General features: G+C 36.6%; 3 protein-coding genes across 3 annotated transcripts; all 3 read left to right on the top strand.

The window, feature by feature from the left end:
- Positions 1-1,872: 1,872 nt before the first annotated feature.
- LOC103182323 (trace amine-associated receptor 4-like) lies at positions 1,873-2,908 on the top strand. The gene is given in 2 exon segments (XM_007899302.2): positions 1,873-2,010; positions 2,012-2,908. Coding segments are annotated over 2 exon segments (1,035 nt in total).
- A 4,912-nt stretch (positions 2,909-7,820) lies between these two features.
- LOC103182324 (trace amine-associated receptor 4-like) lies at positions 7,821-8,849 on the top strand. Its single transcript, XM_007899303.2, has one exon. It carries the CDS (start codon positions 7,821-7,823, stop codon positions 8,847-8,849), a length of 1,029 nt encoding a protein of 342 aa, XP_007897494.1.
- Positions 8,850-17,556: 8,707 nt separating this feature from the next.
- Positions 17,557-18,434, top strand: LOC103182325 (trace amine-associated receptor 4-like). The gene is given in 2 exon segments (XM_042333334.1): positions 17,557-18,091; positions 18,094-18,434. Coding segments are annotated over 2 exon segments (876 nt in total).
- The last annotated feature ends 391 nt before the right edge of the window (positions 18,435-18,825 follow it).

Below are 18,825 nucleotides of genomic sequence, written 5' to 3' on the forward strand. Positions count from 1 at the left end.
CCTACATCTATTTAACTAATTGTTTTACTAATTATTTTAATTAAATAGATGCAGTTTCTACAAGAAAAGAATAAAAGTGATGCCCTATTGGCTGTCACATCCATACATCAATAAGAATGGAGTACACCCCTAGTATTAAAGTTGACTGTGAGAGCATCAGCCTGCCAGAGGATGCTTGACTTCAGACCATGCATGGCTGTATCATGTTAATTAAGTTATGTAATATGTGTTACTGATCACATTGTCGCAGAGGTCAGAGTGAAGCGGAGATTGGGGATGAACACACTGAAGACAATCAATAATACCAACTCGCACCAACTGGAACAGCAGATGCTTTTTCAGGGAGAACAATACTTTCTGGTAAGACTTATTGCAGCAATTTCTGGTAAAGAGAAAAGGTCAGTGTTTTAAGCCACAGATAAATATTTACAAATGTAATGAAAAATTAGAGATATATTGTTAGTTGGAAAAGCAAACACAAATAAGGCTTTTAAGATCAATAAGATCAGCGATGTATTATTAGTTTGGAAAGCAAACATAGGATATATTATTCATAGGCTCTACTTAAATCTAGTGTAACAATAATAATACTTACATTTAATATAGCTCCTTTCATGTCAGGAGGACATTTCAAAGCACTTCACGGGATGTACTGTAAAGTGGAGTGATGGTGTATTTTGTGGGCGAACACGGCAGTCAACTTGCATGCAGTAATGTCCCACAAACAGCCATGAAGTAAATGACCATTTTTATTTGGGGTGATATTGGCCACATATTACACTTCATTGCAGAATCACTGTTTGATCATTACTTTTATTGATCTATTCTATGCCATTGGTGATGGGGCCACCTCAGTTCGCTTGGGCTAGCAAGAAGGCAACTGCTCCTGATCACCTTCCAGTAACCCTTACTAAAATGTACAGTGCGTGAGGGCAGAAATGAATTCAGCTTCAATGGTCAAATAGGTTGTTGGAGTTTACTGTACAGTAGCATATATGATGAATGAACATTTTTTGTGAGATATCGGAGCGTTGAATAACTCCATCTAGAGAACACAACAAAGGAAAGGAAACAAAATGAAAAATACGCGCATCAAAAATTGCAATGTCCAATTTTCTTGAAGCAAATATTCAGTAAATAATAATAATAAACCTTGCATTTGATATAGCGTCTTATCACATTTTTGAGATGTCTCAAATCGCTTCACAGAAAACACTGTAAAGTGAGCTGTTTATTTTGTGGGCGAAACGTGGCAGCCAATTGTACACAGCAGTGTCCCACAAACAGTTGTGGATTGAGTCACCAAATTATTATTTTTATTTATTTATTCACTTATTTTTGAAGGGTTTATTATCCCCGGAAAAGCGATTCGCCAATCGACTAACACCAGGTTCCTATTTACTGCTATGTAAACAGAGGTGTGTGGAGTAAGGAAACTTGTCTAACGTTTTGTCCTGCATGGGAATCAAACCCAGGACTCCACAAGTATATAATGGGGGTGAAAAATGCATTGTTTTATAACAGTTTCAACATGATCTGTTATGGGACATAACATTTTGCACCCCAATAAATTCACATGTTATACACGAGTTTCAAAGCTGATGAAGCAAATATAGACACAGCAGGTATAATTTATAATTGCTCCGATTATAAATTAAGCACTCCGGGACGCTACCCTGAGTGAAGGGCGCTATATAAATGTAAGTTGTTGTAACCATTATGCAGTTATGAATGTTCAAGCTTCTTTAACTTTAGAGTGAGAAAAAGGATAGTTTTAATTAGACAAGTGGACACAAACTCATGTGCTACCAAAGAAACTTGCCATCAATAATTTAATACAGCCGACATACACACCTTTCCAAGGACTGCAAGATGATCAATTCAACTTCTGGTGAGAAGGTAGAAAATGTACAGTACTGCTTCGAATTTGTCAATGATTCTTGTCCCAAAGCTATTCGATTCATACCAACCTGTACTATGCTTTACATTTTTATGGTTTTTATCAATAGTGATCACTGTGCTGGGAAACCAGATGGTGACCATTTCAATCTCACACTTCAGACAACTCCACACACCCACCAACTGTCTTGTACTTTCCTTAGCCATTGCTGATTTCCTCGTTGGTTTGCTTGTCATGCCATACAGTATGCTGAGATTGATTGAAACTTGCTAGTATTTTGGAAACTTGTTTTGCAAAATTCACTCCAGTTTAGATATGATGATGAGCACAGCATCAATATTTCATCTGTTTTGTATTGCAATTGATTGCTACTATGCAGTGTTTGACCCTTTGCTCTACACTACAAAAATCACTCCTCCTGTAATAACCACATTTGTTGCAGTTAGTTGGGTAGTCCCTACAGTATTTGCATTTGGGGTGGTTTTCTCAGAGATTAATCTGGCTGGAATTGAAAACTTGTTAGAAACTAGTTCTTGCATTGGCAGCTGTGCTCTTCTGTTCAATGAACTGAGTGTTAGCTCTGGTAATAGAGTTTTTATTCCGAGTATCATTATGTTAGGTATTTATATCAAACTATTTTTGGTGGCAAGGAAACATGCCAGGGCTATTGAAGGTGTAACTGAAAAAAATAACGCTTCTGAAGGGAAGACAAATAGAATTTCGAGAAATAAAGAGCACAAACCTGCAAAAACTTTGGGTTTAGTCATGGGCATCTTCTTAATTTACTGGGTGCCTTTCTTCATAACTACCATTATTGATCCCATTATCAATTTTTCAACACCACCAATTATCTTTGATACATTTGTATGGTTTGGTTATTTCAATTCTGCTTTTAACCCCATACTCTATGCTTTCTTTTATCCCTGGTTCCATAAAGCATTGAAACTGATTCTTTCCTGTAGGTTATTTGACTCTGATTCTTCCACAATTAATTTGTTTCCAAAATAATCACTCACAGATCCTTGCATCAAACATGATGAAGCCAGGACACTGTGAAAAACTGTTAATGTGGTATGGTACTGAACTGTATAGACCAGAGTGGTCCAACCTATTGGCTGCTCGATGCCCTATTTGAGAAACGTCCGCATAAGCAATATTTTTGTGTTTCCTTTTCAGGAACATAACATACCATTTATTGGTTATGGAGAGAGTGAGTGGACCAGATGAAATGGAGTGGGGTTGGGGTGAGGTGGAGGCAGTTTGACCACCCTGATTTAGACGAAAGAGGGTTCAGAGTGCCAGGTTTAACTCCTGGTCTATACTGAATTAACTAGTATCATTAGGGGGCAGTGGGATCACAAGAGTTCATGAAAGGTTTGGATGAAGAAAGCCCTTTTCAACCCGTTTGATGTCATTATTCCAGAATACTGACTCTTATCATTTTTTCAGTACAGTATTTAATTATTTCTTAAATGGATCCTGGCTCAATCATCCTTCTTGGTAACCCAATTCATATATCAACTGCCCCTGTGTAAGTGGCTGCTGAAAACCTAGTCTAAGCTAAGTGGTGGGGGTGGGTGGGGGGTGGTAAAACCTCACTGCCAAAGTTCACACATTATGATAGCAACAAAAGATGATAGATAATGCTCATAGAAATATAGCCCAACTAGAACAACAATTTGCATTTATGTAGTGCATTCGAGCATGCAAAGTAAAATGTTTGTTTAGACATTTCGGATGAAATATCATTTTAAGCTTTTCTGTTTTGTTTCTTTATTCATTTTTACTTTATTCCGTTTTTATATAGTGTCTTTCTGCTTCTTTGTAATCTTTCCATTTCTTGTGTTTCATATCACACTGTCTCTGGCCGAGAATAGAGTTCCAGTGTGATGGGAGCAAAGATGCTGAATGCCCGACCACCATGGTGGGGCGGGAAGTGCGGGGGACCTGAAACAGGCTGGTGTCCACTGAGCGGAGGGAGAGGGCAGACTGATATGGGGTTAGGAGGTCGGAGAGGTAGGGGGAAGAAAGACCGTGGAGGTTCTTGAAGGTGAGAACGAGGGTTTTGTACTTGATTCTCTGAGGGATGGGGAGCCAGTGAAGCTGGGAAAGAATGGAGGTGAATGGTTCAGTATGATGAAATCTGAATTATGACCGAAATCAGTATTACATGTGAAGAATAATGCAGGTGAGTCAACAGTTTACTAAGTTCCCAAAGTTTGTAAACTTTATTAAATATTTTCTTGAATCTTTTATTCTGCTGAACTATTCTGAACCTTACATATGAATTTTTCACCCACAAAACATACAGTCAATCCACTTTACAGCATATCCTATGAAATACTTTAATGTGTCTGAATGACATGATAAGGCGCTATATCAAATGCAAGGATTATTATTATCTATTTTCAATACAATTACAAAGAACAATTGATAGAATTTAAGCTTCACACACAATCTGAAGGTTTTCCACTTATTTGATGCCATATTTACCTAATTCTTATTTCAGTTTTTAATATCCTTTATTAATGATCAGTATGCTACTCGTAGTACAGTATTCATAACGTACTCTGTCTTTAATTTTTACTACATTTTTCTACCTAACTGTATCTTTATCTTTTGTTTTTTTTCTTATTTTGTAATTCATTTTGTGTGTTCCTATCTTTTAGGCTTTTATTTAAAAAAACAACCCAGTGTTTATTTCTGCAATTTTTGTGAGTTTTCTTAGAAAGTAGCATAATTTTTCTACACTACATTAATTTAGATCAATGGGAGAAACGTTCTTCAAGGACTGTCCAGCTTACTCACAGCTTAGAAATAGCACAAAAATGTCTTATTGGCTGGGCTATTCAATGTCATTAAGATTGGGACATAAGACAAATACTTTAATCTCCTTAAAATTCACTGGAAGGCTTTCTATCTGAATTTGATGTGTGTCCTGCTTCATAGCCACATAAAGACACAATGTAACTCTGTGTCTGTGGAAAAGGGAACACTGATCTTACATTCTGGGTTAAATTGACTACATTTGGATTGGATTACCAGCAGCGGCATTTTGGGATTGGATTGAGCAGCAGTAGTTAGTTATGCAGTAAAGATCTTGCAATCTCTCTTGAAGGACAAGTTCCTGCAATAAAGGTATTGATAGCTTTATATTTAACTTCTATAGGAGTAAAACAATTACTTCTACGTTTTAATATTGTGCAGAATTTTTGATAGTTGCAATACTTGTCGACTATTAAGCTATTTTCTTAAATCTTTCATTCTGCTGACAGTTCTGAACCTTAAGTATGTATCTATTATCTGCTAAATTAAAATCAATTAAAAGTTGATAATATCAACTGATAACAAAAGTTGAAGGTTTTCAGTTTTATTCCATACCAAGTCATTACACAAATTCTTATTTCAATTTTTAAGATTCTTAATTCATTCTATCCTTTAGTATTGAAAGAATAACTGTTATTTTCTTTCATGCAATTCCATGCCTGTTCAACAACCTGTTGTTACAGAATAGATGCAATTATTCAATTTCAATTTTAAAAACTTGTTGTTTTGATGATTTTCTGAATTATTTGCTATTACACAATAAAAGAATCACCAAACCAGTACATGGAGGATATCTCAGTACTATATCCATAAGAGGATTATTAATACATGAGTAAGATCTATCAAACACTCTTTAAAGGTTTAATATTTAATATGAAATGGTATTGGACTGGGTGTCAGGGAGTTGGATGAGGAGTTAAGGGAAATGAAGCAATGGTCGAATTTATTGATGATGGGATGTTTGAAATGGTGAGATCCCATTTTAGAGAACTCAGTATTTGGTAAATTGTTGAACTTTTAAGAAGTTGCCAAATTCTGCACACTTTACAATACTACGTAAATAGAAACCTAAGTAGAATTTCCCCATGATGTCTTACACTGATATTTCAACATTACGTACATGGGTGCAGCTTGCAGGAGATTTACCTTAAATAATAATCCTTTTGTTTGATAAAGCGCCTCATCACGTCATTCAGACGTCTCAAAGCTCTTCACAGAATATGTTGTAAAATGGATAGACTGGGTATTTTGTGGGCAAAACATAGCAGTCAATTGGGCACAGCAATATCCCACAAACAGTTTTTTTAAAAAATTTTGGAGAGATTATTACCCACGGAAAGCGATCCGCCAATCGACTAACAACCAGGTTGTTAGAGGAAGGAAACTTGCCTATGGTTTCGCCCCACCCACACCCGATTCTTTTCACTGCAAAGTAATTGTTTTTGATGTGCCATTTACGCTGTTGTTTGCCCAAAAAAGCTTTTTTAAACTTCAGTTTTAGGATTAGGCATGAAACAGTGTGGCGTTCCTAGTACTCACTGCCGGGCAGAAAATACCTGGCCTGAATGATGGATGATACAGAAATATTACAGAGTTCTGCTTTGAAGCCTTATTATTGATTCATTATTAAGGGGCAGGCTTTGACAAAGACAGGTATAATAAATTGCTCATGTCATGATTCAACCTTTGCTCAAGCATTGGAGCCTTGCCTGTCTTGACCCCAAACACAGCACATGGTTTACGTATTGTGTTTGGGGTCAAAACAGGAAAGGCTCCATAGCTGGTGATAGAGAAGAAATGCAGATAACATTCAAAGAGTGGGTGGAATCAAATTGGGAGCAGGTTGTATCTGAAGTTAGGCATTTATGAAGTTAAGAGGAACAAACAGTAAAGGCAAACAGCTCCTGAAGGAAGGAAGGATTGATATTAGAATATTCAGAAAGCTAGACACATGACTACTGGAGGCAGAGATGTGAAATATGTAGGACAGACACTGTGCAATAGGAACATCAGATTATAAAACAAATAAATATTTATAAATGCTCTGAAAGAAAGTTGCATGTTAGAAAATGATAGAGTCAAAGTTGCAGTATTCCTAAACACGTTCAGTTCTTTATTGAAGGAATGAGGTTAAAATCTAGTTTGAAAATGCCTCCCTTCCCAACCCCCAGTTCCTTCTAATAATTTCATCTGAACTTTACAGATTAATAATCTTCTGATCCCAAGTCTTGCTTGAAGCTTAGTCATTGTGTACTCATGTTTTCTAGCTCTCTGAACACAGTCAAATTAGCACATGTTGAAATCCATGTCATCCAGCATTCCCAAACCTGTTTAAAAATCTGTCCCAGGAAGAGGGTGACAGTGATAGTGCTCCCACAATGTTAATCTGAATTGTGTTCCCTCTCAGTTTTCTTTTACTGGTGATAAGTTTGATTCTGTGATTTTCACTTCCTGGTTTAGAATTATTAGGGTATTGGTTGGGGCACTCGTTTCACAAGCAAGAGGACCCGGGTTTGATTCCCGGGCAGGGCGAAATGTTAGGCAAGTTTCCTTACTCCACACGCCTATGTTTAAACTAGTAGTAAGTAGGAACCCAGTTGTTAGTCGATTGGCAGATAGCTTTCTGGGTGTAATAATCCCTTCAAAAAAAAACAAATCAACAAATAATAATTTGGTCAGTCAATTCACAACTGTTTGTGGGACACAGTGTGCAATTGGCTGCCGTGTTTCACCCACAAAATATACAGTCAGTTCATTTTACAGTATATTCTGTGAAGCACTTTGAGAAGTCTCAGTGACTTGATAAGGTATTATATTGAATGCAAGGATTATTATTATTAATAAAAGTCCTAAAATCCAACTTTCTTAGACTTCTTTAAATTTACTCCAATTCGTCAAAAGCTCTTTTTGAAAGTTGGTCCTAACATTTCACCTGATGTGTATCTAAGTATGTTTAAATTTACATAAAATATTTTTTCTTTTACAGGAATAGCAGAATAACTACAGATTAAGGACTTGGTAGAGATTACTCCAATCAATATCTTTTAAAATATCTGCTTTCTCATCTCAGTGTGGCTCAAGATTGTGGTTACAAATGAATTCAATAAATCTTGAGAATTCAGAAGATCTGCAATACTGCTTTGAATTTAACATGTCCTGCCCGAAATCCATCAGATCAACAACAACCACTGTAACAATGTACATTTTTATTACAATTTCAATAGTAATTACAATTCTTGGAAACTCAGTTGTGATGATTTCAATTTTACATTTCAAGCAACTGCAAACACCCACCAATTACCTGGTGCTGTCTTTAGCTTTTGTGGATTTTCTGATGGGATTTTTCGTATTGCCTTTCAGCATGGTTAGGTCTGTTGAAACATGTTGGTATTTTGGGGATACATTTTGTGACATTCACTCAACTTTGGATGTGGTGTTAACTACGGTATCCATATATAACTTGTGTTTCATTGCGATTGACCGTTACTATGCAGTTTGCGAGCCTCTGCTCTACAGTATAAAAATGACTCTTCCTATGACAGCTTTGATTATTACGTTAAATTGGCTGTTTGCTATTATTTATGGATCCTGCGTGTTTTTGTCAGAGTTCACTAAAAAGGCAAGTGGTCATTATAGAACCACAATTTCCTGTAAAGGCAGCTGTATTGAGTATAGGTTTGGAGGACATATGGATGCATTGATTGTATTATTCATTCCCACCTTTATCATTTTAGGCATATATCTCAAGATATATTTTGTGCAAAGGAAGCATGCTCGAAAAATTGGAAACATGCCAAATAACATCAACTCTAAAGAAGAAATCAATGTTAGAGTGCTGCAGACCAAAGAAAAAACGGCTGCCAAAAACCAAGGGGTTGTGATGGGAATCTTTGTACTCTCTTGGCTACCTTTCTATTTAAGCAGTATTATTAATCCTTACCTTAATTTTGCCACTCCGCCAATTTTATTTGAAGCTTTTACATGGTTTGGCTTCTTTAATTCCGCTTTCAACCCAGTGCTTTATGCTTTCTTTTACCCCTGGTTTCGCACAGCACTAAAATCAATCCTTACTTGTCAGATTCTGAGACCCGAATCTTCTATAATGAATTTGTTTCCAGAGTAACTATAATCCAGATTTCATGGAGTTGCAGATAATGTGTGCACTTTAAACCAGCATTGCCACATAATTCAGCGTAAACTAACACCTGAATTATTCGTAAAAGAGAATTGGACTCATACAATGTTATATAGTATTTCCTTACTGTATTCCATTTGTTTGTGAAAACAAAATTTAAACTGGGTAAATGTAAAAGGTATTATATTTCTCTATGTTTCTACGTCAAATGTTGTTTACCATGTTACATTTTCTATAGTGCTGTATTACATTGATGTTTAACATTTGATGTATTTAACTTGGACGAGATATATGTCAAAGAAGGTGAAACCATACAGTATTTTTGAGACAACACTTTAATTGAACTTTTGTGAGGTTTAACAACTTAGTTATCAATTAATTTTTGTGGCAATAGACTAAACTATTAAATGAAAACCAAATCTCTAAAATTACAGAAGCCTTATTTTTCTAAATAAGAACAATTTATTGATGTAATGCTCTTTTTGAATTGTAAAATAAGACGTGAGATCAAATTTAAAAGAACAATACAATACAAAATTACATTTGTAAAGCGCCTTTCACGTCCCAACGGGAGGACGGCCCAAGGCGCTGAACAGTCAGGGATTCGAACCCAAGCGGAGGTGGGGGGGGATTGGAATCATGGAGGGTGGAGGGCAGAGAGGGTAGGAGGGTGGCCGAAGGCACGGTCGAAGTGGAGGGTCTTGAGACGTGCCTTTAATGAGGCAAGGGAGGGTGCGAGGCAAAGTGAATGTAGGATGGAGTTCCATAGGGTGGGGGTAGATATATCATCCAGAACTCTGCAGCTCGTGTCTTCTCCCGCTCCAGGTTCCATGACCCCATAACACGCATCCTCGCCCAAATCCACTGGCTCCCCATCCCTCAGAGGATAAACTGAAGGCCCGACCGGCAATGGTGGGGTGGGCCGGGCGAGGGATATGGAGCAGGCTGGGGCATGGTGAGCGGAGGGAGCGGACAAGTTGATAAGTGGTTAGCAGGTTGGAGAGGTAGGAGGGGGCAAGCCATGGAGGGTCTTGAAGGTGAGGATGAGGATTTTGAACTCGATCCTCTGAGGGATGGGGAGCCAGTGGATTTGGGCGAGGGTGGGTGTTTAGGGGTCATGGAACCTGGTGCGGGAGAAGTCACGAGCTGCAGAGTTCTGGATGATCTGTAGCTTGTGGCAGGAAGAGTTGGGAAGGCCAACAAGCAGGACACTGGCATAGTCAAGCCTGGATGCAATGAAGGCATGTATGAGAGTTTTGGCGGCCTGAGAGGTGAGGAAGTGGCGGAGTTGACCAATGTTGGTAAATGGATATTACAAATGCAATGCAAGAGCATTTAGTTTTCACAAAACATGTAGAAATTTATATTCATTTAATATAGGTGAAATTAAAAAAGATTTTATTCTAGTAGTATAATACTGTAACACTATCATCTGCACACATGTATATTCAAAGCTTAATGGATCATTGTTATACAAGGTGAAAAGCAGTACATGTTTCAAGAAACCTCACAAAATTCTGCCAAGAAAACTTAAACCACCTCAGCATCTAAATTGGTCAAATTAGCTAAACTGTAACAATGTACATTTGTGCGAGCAATATTTATGCAATATTGTACAAATAACAAAGTGTGTTACGAGGCTTTTCTGGTTTAATGAAAAAAGCAAGACAGGCAATTTTATATATATTAATTATATTTTTCTCTCCTGGTTTCTTCCTTTCTTTTTCTTTCTTGCATTTCATATCTTACCAGGATAAGTAGCTGCAAAAAGAAAGGAGAGATAGGTGAATGCATAAAAATGTTACAAAACGAAACACAACAATCTCAGTCTGGCTTGGAGATACTAGTGTGCGGATGTGAAACACACAGGGTAAATCCTAAAGTAAGTCATTTTTGACAACTATAATGCACTTCTTAGCAGTCGGCCACTGAACAATAATGGAAGATCTCTGGGAATAGATTTCTCCATTTTGTCTTTTGATAGTATTATATTACAGAGAAACTAAATGGCAACTAGAAAAATAACATGTGAGTTTACAGCTGTCTAACATGATAATATGAAAGCAGAACTCATGTTATCAGAACATAACTTATTAATAGCATAATGTATATATAGCTCATACCAGCCAATAGAGACTGTCACTTTGAAGTTTAACGACAAGTACTCAGTGCCTGCCTTGTATTGCCATAGGTTTTCCTATAAGAGATGTAATAATCAATCAAACTTGTTTCCTGTAAATGTGAAATAAAATTGCTGGATCTCTAAAAATGTTTGTTATTATCATGAGAAATGTTCAACAATGAAATGGTATTTTGTTCCCTAGGTGTTCAGTTAAAAATAACATTTCATTAAGAGATATTGGTGTGGATATAGATGTTATTGATAATTAATCTCCATTCATTCCCAGATTTTGTTGTGAGGACATATTTTGCAATCTGATTAAAGTTTTATTGATATTCCTTTCTACCAAACCTTGGGTAAACTTTAGGGGTATAAAGGCTAAGCTACATGATATAGATTGAAGGGATTACTCAAGGACAAATCAGTTGAGGATAAATGGACATCTTCAAAAATCTTTATGCAGAGCTCGCAGAAGACATACTTATCAAAGTGCAGCAGGAACAAATGGAACAATGGGCCAAAACGTATTATTTATCCAAAGCAATCTTGTGAGCTAGTTCATGTGATTGATGAAAAACAATGAACCATAGTTTGTTTTGAAGCAGGTTGTGAGAAAAGCATCAATGAACTCTATGATCACCCCAAACATTTCAAATTCAGTGCCGGAATGTCCAGTTGCTCTCTTTGGTGATTTTGAGTCAAATAATAGTAACTTACTTGCATTTAATATAGTACCAATACTGCCAAAGTTAATCAAAGAGAATTGTGTCAAGCATAATGTCTGCAACCGTGTAATGCTCCAAGCAGTTATCCTATATGAAAGGTGCTATATAAATGAAAGATATTGTTGTTATTTACCATCTGTACAAAGATTAATACGTGATCTAACAAATCCTATTTTCCTTTTTCTATTGTTCTGGTTGTGGTATTTTTGTGGTATCTGATCATCTGTCTGATAATACAATGCTGCGCTGTTTAACTAACACTTGCTTGACCTAGATGTTACGTCGTTAATCCACTTAAGAGTCCAATCCCTAGATCTCATTTCCACATTAATTTGATGCCTGCATATTATTATCCTGAACTAGTTAAAGACACATCCTTCTGGTTAGGACCAGGTATAAAACAAAGACTTGAAATGCCCATTTCAAACATGGGAATAAAATTTATGATAATTGAAGTACTCCTTAACTTATTTAAGGAATATTCAATAATGACCACCAACAACAATTTACATTTGTATAGTATATTTTAGGTTAGGAGGACGGCTTAAAGTGCTTCACCTGAGTTGAGGGACAGTGGGGAACTGAGGAGGGCAGTGGGATGGTGTGCAGAGGGGAAGTAGACCAAAAGTGTGCTCAAGAAGATAGATTTTATGGTGGGCAAAGTTTTGCAATTCCTTACATTTGTTCCTTACCTTTTATCTAAGTAAGAGATACAATTTACATTCATAGTATAACTTTGGAGTCCTGTAGCTCAGTGGTTAGAACACTCGCCTCGCAAGTGAGAGACCTGGGTTCGATTCCTGGGCAGAGCGAAATATTGGGCAAGTTTCCTTAGTCCCCCCACCTCTGGTTACCTAGCAGAAAGTAGGAAACCGGTTGTGAGTCAATTGGCGGATCTTTTAATTATATATTAAAGGTCACCAAAACTGCGGTCACAAAGTAAGGACATAAGATGGGCTTTAAAGGTAGACAGTGAGAGGTGTGAGACTCCGGGATGGAGTTCTACAGTGACAAGGGTGGGAGCAATGGGCATAGAACATTAAACAGTCTAATACTCACTGATGGAAGGACATGATTGGGGTGATAGAGTTGCAGTGGGTCACAGAGGTAGGGAGGAGCGACAGAACTTACTGAATGTAGGAAAGGGGAAGAAGATGATCTGTGTTTAAAATATAGGGTAACATCTGTGGTGTTCTTAAATAGATCCCACTCTTTATTTAAGGAACGCTTTTAGGACCACAAGCTGGTGAGTCTCTTCTCAGGTAGTTGGTTTGTATTTTAATATTTTTATATTTTAATTCTATGTGCAGTATTTTTGTTCTCAGGGACTTGCCTCCGCCATTTTGTTTTTATCCTGAAGTGATGGCTTTATTTGGTAAATTTTAGGCTCTCCAAAGAGGGCTGTAGATTAATTGTTTAATTTTTGCTTGCCTATGGTTCATCCACCTGATGTGACTAAAATTCACATTCTCCTAGGCTGAAAAAAAATAGCTTTCAGTGATCAGCCCACAGGGTTTGGGTCCTAGTTTGTTCAAGTACATTGTTTGGCCTAGGAGAGTAGAGATTTCAACCTCACCAAGCTGATAAAACTTGAGATAGCAAAGCTAAATCCAAAGACCTAGAGCTCTGTGGAGGACTTAAAATTTACAAAATAAAATTGTTGCTTCAGGGAAAAAGCAACATGGAGACACAGAAACCCTGAGTGGAGCAAACTACTTACCTGAGGAAGGTCACAGTCTCCAGGTGCTCATGAAAGTATTCACAATATTACAAGATTAGTTTAGATGAAGAAGGCCCTTCAACTCATCTGATCTCATACTTTCAAAACACCAATCTTACAGTTCTCCGATCACAGTATCAAGCTACGTTTTAAATGAGTCTACTGTCCTCGCTTCAATCACCTTTCCTGACAAACCTGTTCCAGTCATTAATTACTATCTGAGTAAAAGAATAACTTCATTTGTTGTCCGACTTGAAATTGCCCTTTACAACTCTAACTTCTACTGTCTTGATGCATCTTAAAGTATTGTTCTGGATTCAGTTTTTCAATCTAATTTCTATTTTTATATAGATTCATGAAGTCCCCTTTGTATTCTCTCAAGCAAATCCTTAAATAATGAATGGTCTGCATTTAGGAATACTGCAAATTGTATCTAATAGTGATACTAAGGGAAAAAATAAAGTTGGCTTTTGAATTATTATCGCTCATACTTCCACGTTATAAATGAGAAGCATTTACTGCTGGTTATAGTGCAAGCACGGCTGAGACCACTATTCATGCCTTTCAGCACAATCTTGCTCTTCAATCATCATGGCATCTTGCTACAGACGTGACTTTGGGCTTATGTATCCATTTTTTCTGACCATTTGAACTGAAATGTCTGAAAAAGAAGCCAAGGGTTTTAACATCATAATATCATAGGTTTAGTATCTGTCTTTCCACCAAAGCAATATGTTAATACAGTAATAGGGAAACTAAGTAGCCAATTTTTATTGCATTCATTTTCACAATCTACAGCACTAACATTTTATAGATTGAGAGTTTATTTCTCAATTACATTTGCTAATGTCATTTATATTTTGTACAAGAAGACAGTATCTTAATTCTATTATGTAACATATAGATTTTAAGGCCAGCAAAATCCAAATTGGCTACTTACGCAAAACAGGGGTGTGTCCAAGATTAACAAGATCACAAGATTTCTCACTCCAGATCACCCACCTTACCATCACTGCATCAAGCTGCTTTTTGAGACCAGTGAGTCAAGGATGCCTGCAAGAATTTCGCTCGGGGGTTGAGGAGAGGGGTAGGATTTAATTTGAGTGAGGGAAGAAGGGGCAGGGAGCCAGGCTAAGACCAACCTGTCTGAATGGAGTCAGGGAAGGTGTAGCACAAAAATTGCTTCCACACTGTATTGTACCATACAGAAAATTCTGCACTTTAAGACATCCTCCTGATATGAAAAGCATTATGCGAAATGCAAAGAGTTTTGTTATTCTTGCCGAGCTTGTGCAGCATGCTATTAAGTATGTTTTCTCAGCGTTTATTAAACTGTACGAATAATAAATAATAATCCCTGCATTTGGTATAATGCCTTATCATGTTGGAAGGATGTCTCAAAGCGCTTCACAATATTTACTGTGAAATGAGGTGACGATGTATTTGTAGGCAAATGAGGCAGCGCGATTGTACACAGGATTGTCCCACAAACAGCCATGGAGTGAGTGATCAATTTTTATTTGTGGATTGTTGGCCAGGACATCGAAAGAAACTATCTTCTCTTTTCGAACAGCACCATGGAATTTTTAACATCCACCTTGAACAGGCAGATTCTCTGACAATTCTCTGACAATGCAACCTCCCCCCAGCACTGCATTGGAGAGTCAGTTTAGATGATGTGAGTTCTACGTCCCATCATGGGTCTTGAACCGAAAACATTCTGACCCAGAGGCGAGAATACTACCACTGAGCTAGATTAACACACAAAATTAATGTGCACCAATAACAACAACTTGCATCTATATAGTGCCCTTCATACAGGATATGTTTTAGAGCGGATCATTTATTAAGGTTTCCTTACAACTGTTTTGCTACCACAATTTTCATATCCGATTCTGCTATAATTCATCTTGGATCAACCATGGAAAATTTGTCAAGGAAATGGACAGGCAGGTATTTACTGCTGAGGTATAATATAAAACGACTTAATTCGCTGCACAATGTTACGTCAACAAAACTGGATACAAGACCAGAATTTAATTCTTCTTGAAGTTAAGTGGGAGTGCTACTGTGTCCAATCGTGCAAGGATAGTGGCTCACAGTGAACTGGTTCACGACAAATTACAAAGTACTGTAGTGTGATTCAAGGACCTGAGTTTGACATTCTGAGTTGGATCAACAATATCAGATTACACAATTCAGTTCTTGGATACGTTTTTCAAGGATTGCATCTCCCAATACATGTATGGATCTGTCTTGAATTAGGTTATAGTAGGACACAATAAAATCCATTTTTTTAGAATTACCTGTAGTCTTTTTGCATTTTATTAAGAACAACTGTGTTATTGTATCACACACTATCTGCATTAAATCATGACTGTACTGTATGTAAATAGCATTTGCGTTCCTGCATTTTACTCTTCTTTATCTAAAAACATTCATTGTACCAATCCTTAATCATTTGTACCAGTTTCTTATCATCAATAGTCCACATGTACATTTTTCAGCAAAATGACTGTTTTACAAAACATAGAATTTGTTTTGCATTTATTGTGATTTTATCATTGCTGTGTTCTTTCCCTTTGCTTCTCTATAGCATGCACTTTCCTCAGCTAAAAGAAAGAGCTAAATACATGATCTCAGATCTCTGAATCATTTGCTGGGAGGTGTGAAAGAATAGCATGGAGTGAATAGCTCTACAATTCTCTTTCCCCCATTGTGTGGGTGCGGTCTTGCCACTTTGCCACCTCTCACAATGGCAAAGTTGACATTCTTGGCTTGTGGTGAATCATAAGTCCATTTTTATTGCATTTGGAGTGGAGTATCGTCTCCTAATCCCATCCAGTATGCTATTACCCACTACACAAATTAATATTTTTTCTAATTTTAATGTTGTCTAAAACATTGTGTAATTCTGCAGCAAATGTATAAAATGGCAAATAGATGTTGGATATAATTCAGTTAATATATCTGCAGCAGAATTATGTACAGAATTATAGATATTTTCACTAATTCATCTCAAAGTTCTTAAGATAAGGTTTATCTATTCTCTAACACTAAATATATAGTTTTGAATAATTTTAGCATTGCTGTCGGATGTTTCTTGTAATATTGTGAAGCATTTAACACCAGTCTACTGTTTTACAAATTTACTTGTATTAATCATACTGTAAAGATACAATGAAAATAGTATTTTATTTAGTAGGAATGTATTTAACGTACCATGTTTTCATTTGCTATGCAAGTAACAATTACTACAATCCTAGTGTTCGGATGAAATGTGAAACCGAGGTCCCGTCTGCCTGTTCAAGTGGACGTTAACAATCCTGAAGCACTATTCGAAAAAAGAAAGGAGTTTCTTCAGGTATTCTGGCCAATAATTCACCAAATTAAATTGGTTATTCATTTCATGGCTGTTTGTTGGACATTGCTGTACACAAATACACTGTAAATCCTGTGAAGCACTTTGAGACATCGTTCTGACATGACAAGATGCTATAACAGAGCAAGGATTATTATTATATTATTGTTTTCCAGTTGTACTACAACTTTTATTAAATTGCAGTGTAGTGCAATATGTATAGAAAACTGGATTTTATTACATTCACAATATTCCTACTGTGCCTATGTTGGGATGTTTTAGTGTCAGAGCTCAACAAAAAATTGTATTTGCAAAATACCTTTTACAGAGGATCAATGTCTCTGCAACAACTTTCACAGTATTTACACAGAAAAAGTTTACAAATTAAATATGAATTTAAGAAATTTTCAGAATTTTAAGAGAAAATGGTTTATATAGACAAAGGCTTGATGGAATTTGGGGCAATTTTTAAAAAGATATTAAGCAATTGGTAACATAGTTATGTTTAGTAATAGGTATATGCTTACATTTACTTTATACTGATTTTCCCCAGATAGCTTGGGAAATTCAAGTAAGTAATCACACTACAATGTTTATTTATATTTACTGAAGATATTTTTTCCATACAGGAACTACAACAAGTAATAAAGAAACAACTGGAATGAGAAAAATTAAAATAACCCACCTGAATATTTGAGAACTGACAGTGTGATTCAACAGTTTACAGCTGAGAGGACAAATGAATTCCACAGACTAAGAAAATAGATATGCAGTTTTGTTTTGAATTTGTTAATACTTCTTGTCCAAAGGTCATCAGGTCAGCAGCAATATACACAGTCACGTATGCTGTTATAATAATTTCAACAATAATTACAATTGTTGGAAACTTAGAGGTGATTATTTCAATCGCACATTTCAAACAACTGCAGACACCAACCAATTATCTTATCCTTTTGTTAGCTACTACCCATTTTCTGATAGGACTGATTATACTACCTTACAGTATGGTAAGGTCAGTTGAAACCTGTTGGTATTTTGGTTATGTGTTTTGCAAAATTCATTCTAGTTTGGGTATGATGCTGACCACAGCCTAAATCTTCCACTTGTGTTTTATTGCCGTCGACCGTTACAATGCTATGTGTGACCCATTGCTCTACATTACAAAAATCACCCTGCCTGTTTTAAGTATGTTCATTACAATTAGTTGGGCACTTCCCAGAGTTTTTGCATTTGGGATTGTCTTCTCAGAAATAAATTTAAAGGGAATGGAGGATTATTTTGCTGCAATTTCTTGTCATGGTATGGTGTGCTCATATTTAATAAGCAATGGGGGCTTTTGGATCCGGTCATTGCATTCTTTGCTCCCAGTCTTGTCCTGGTGGGCATGAACATCAAGATATTTCTCGTGGCAAGAAAGCACAGCAGAGTAACAGGAAACAAGTCAAACAAGATTCACTCTACAAAGGAAAACAATACCAGAATCTCATGCAGAAAGGAACATAAAAATACCAAAACTCTAGGTATAGTAATGGGAGTCTTTCTGATATGCTGGCTACCTTTTTTCATAGATACAATTATTGATGCTTATATTAAATTCACCACACCACCAGTTTTATTTGATGCATTTGTGTGGTTTGGATTTTAATTCCCCTTTGAACCCAATGATTTTCTGCTTTTTTTATCCCTGGTTTCGCAAAGCACTAAAACTTATCCTTTCCTTTAAGATATTTAACATCGATTCTTTTGTGAGTAATTTGTTTCCAGAATAAAAGCAATGATAAAGACCTGAACAACAACAACCACCATAACAAAATTACATTTGTATAGTGCCTTTCACGTTGGGAGAACATCCCAAGGTGCTGAAATGCTGAGTGCTGAGTTTACACAGACCCGTGTTACTTTTGTGAAGCTTATAGATAAGAATAGAATCCCACATCATACTGTCTGCAGATTTAAGCTTGAGAAAATTGCAACAATAGTCTTATTTTAGCGGTTTATCCTTAAGTATTCTTTAAAAAATATTGTGATTGTAAATA

The sequence above is a fragment of the Callorhinchus milii genome, unplaced genomic scaffold, assembly GCF_018977255.1.
Source record: "Callorhinchus milii isolate IMCB2004 unplaced genomic scaffold, IMCB_Cmil_1.0 Scaffold3, whole genome shotgun sequence".
In the NCBI taxonomy this organism is placed as follows: Eukaryota; Metazoa; Chordata; class Chondrichthyes; order Chimaeriformes; family Callorhinchidae; genus Callorhinchus; species Callorhinchus milii.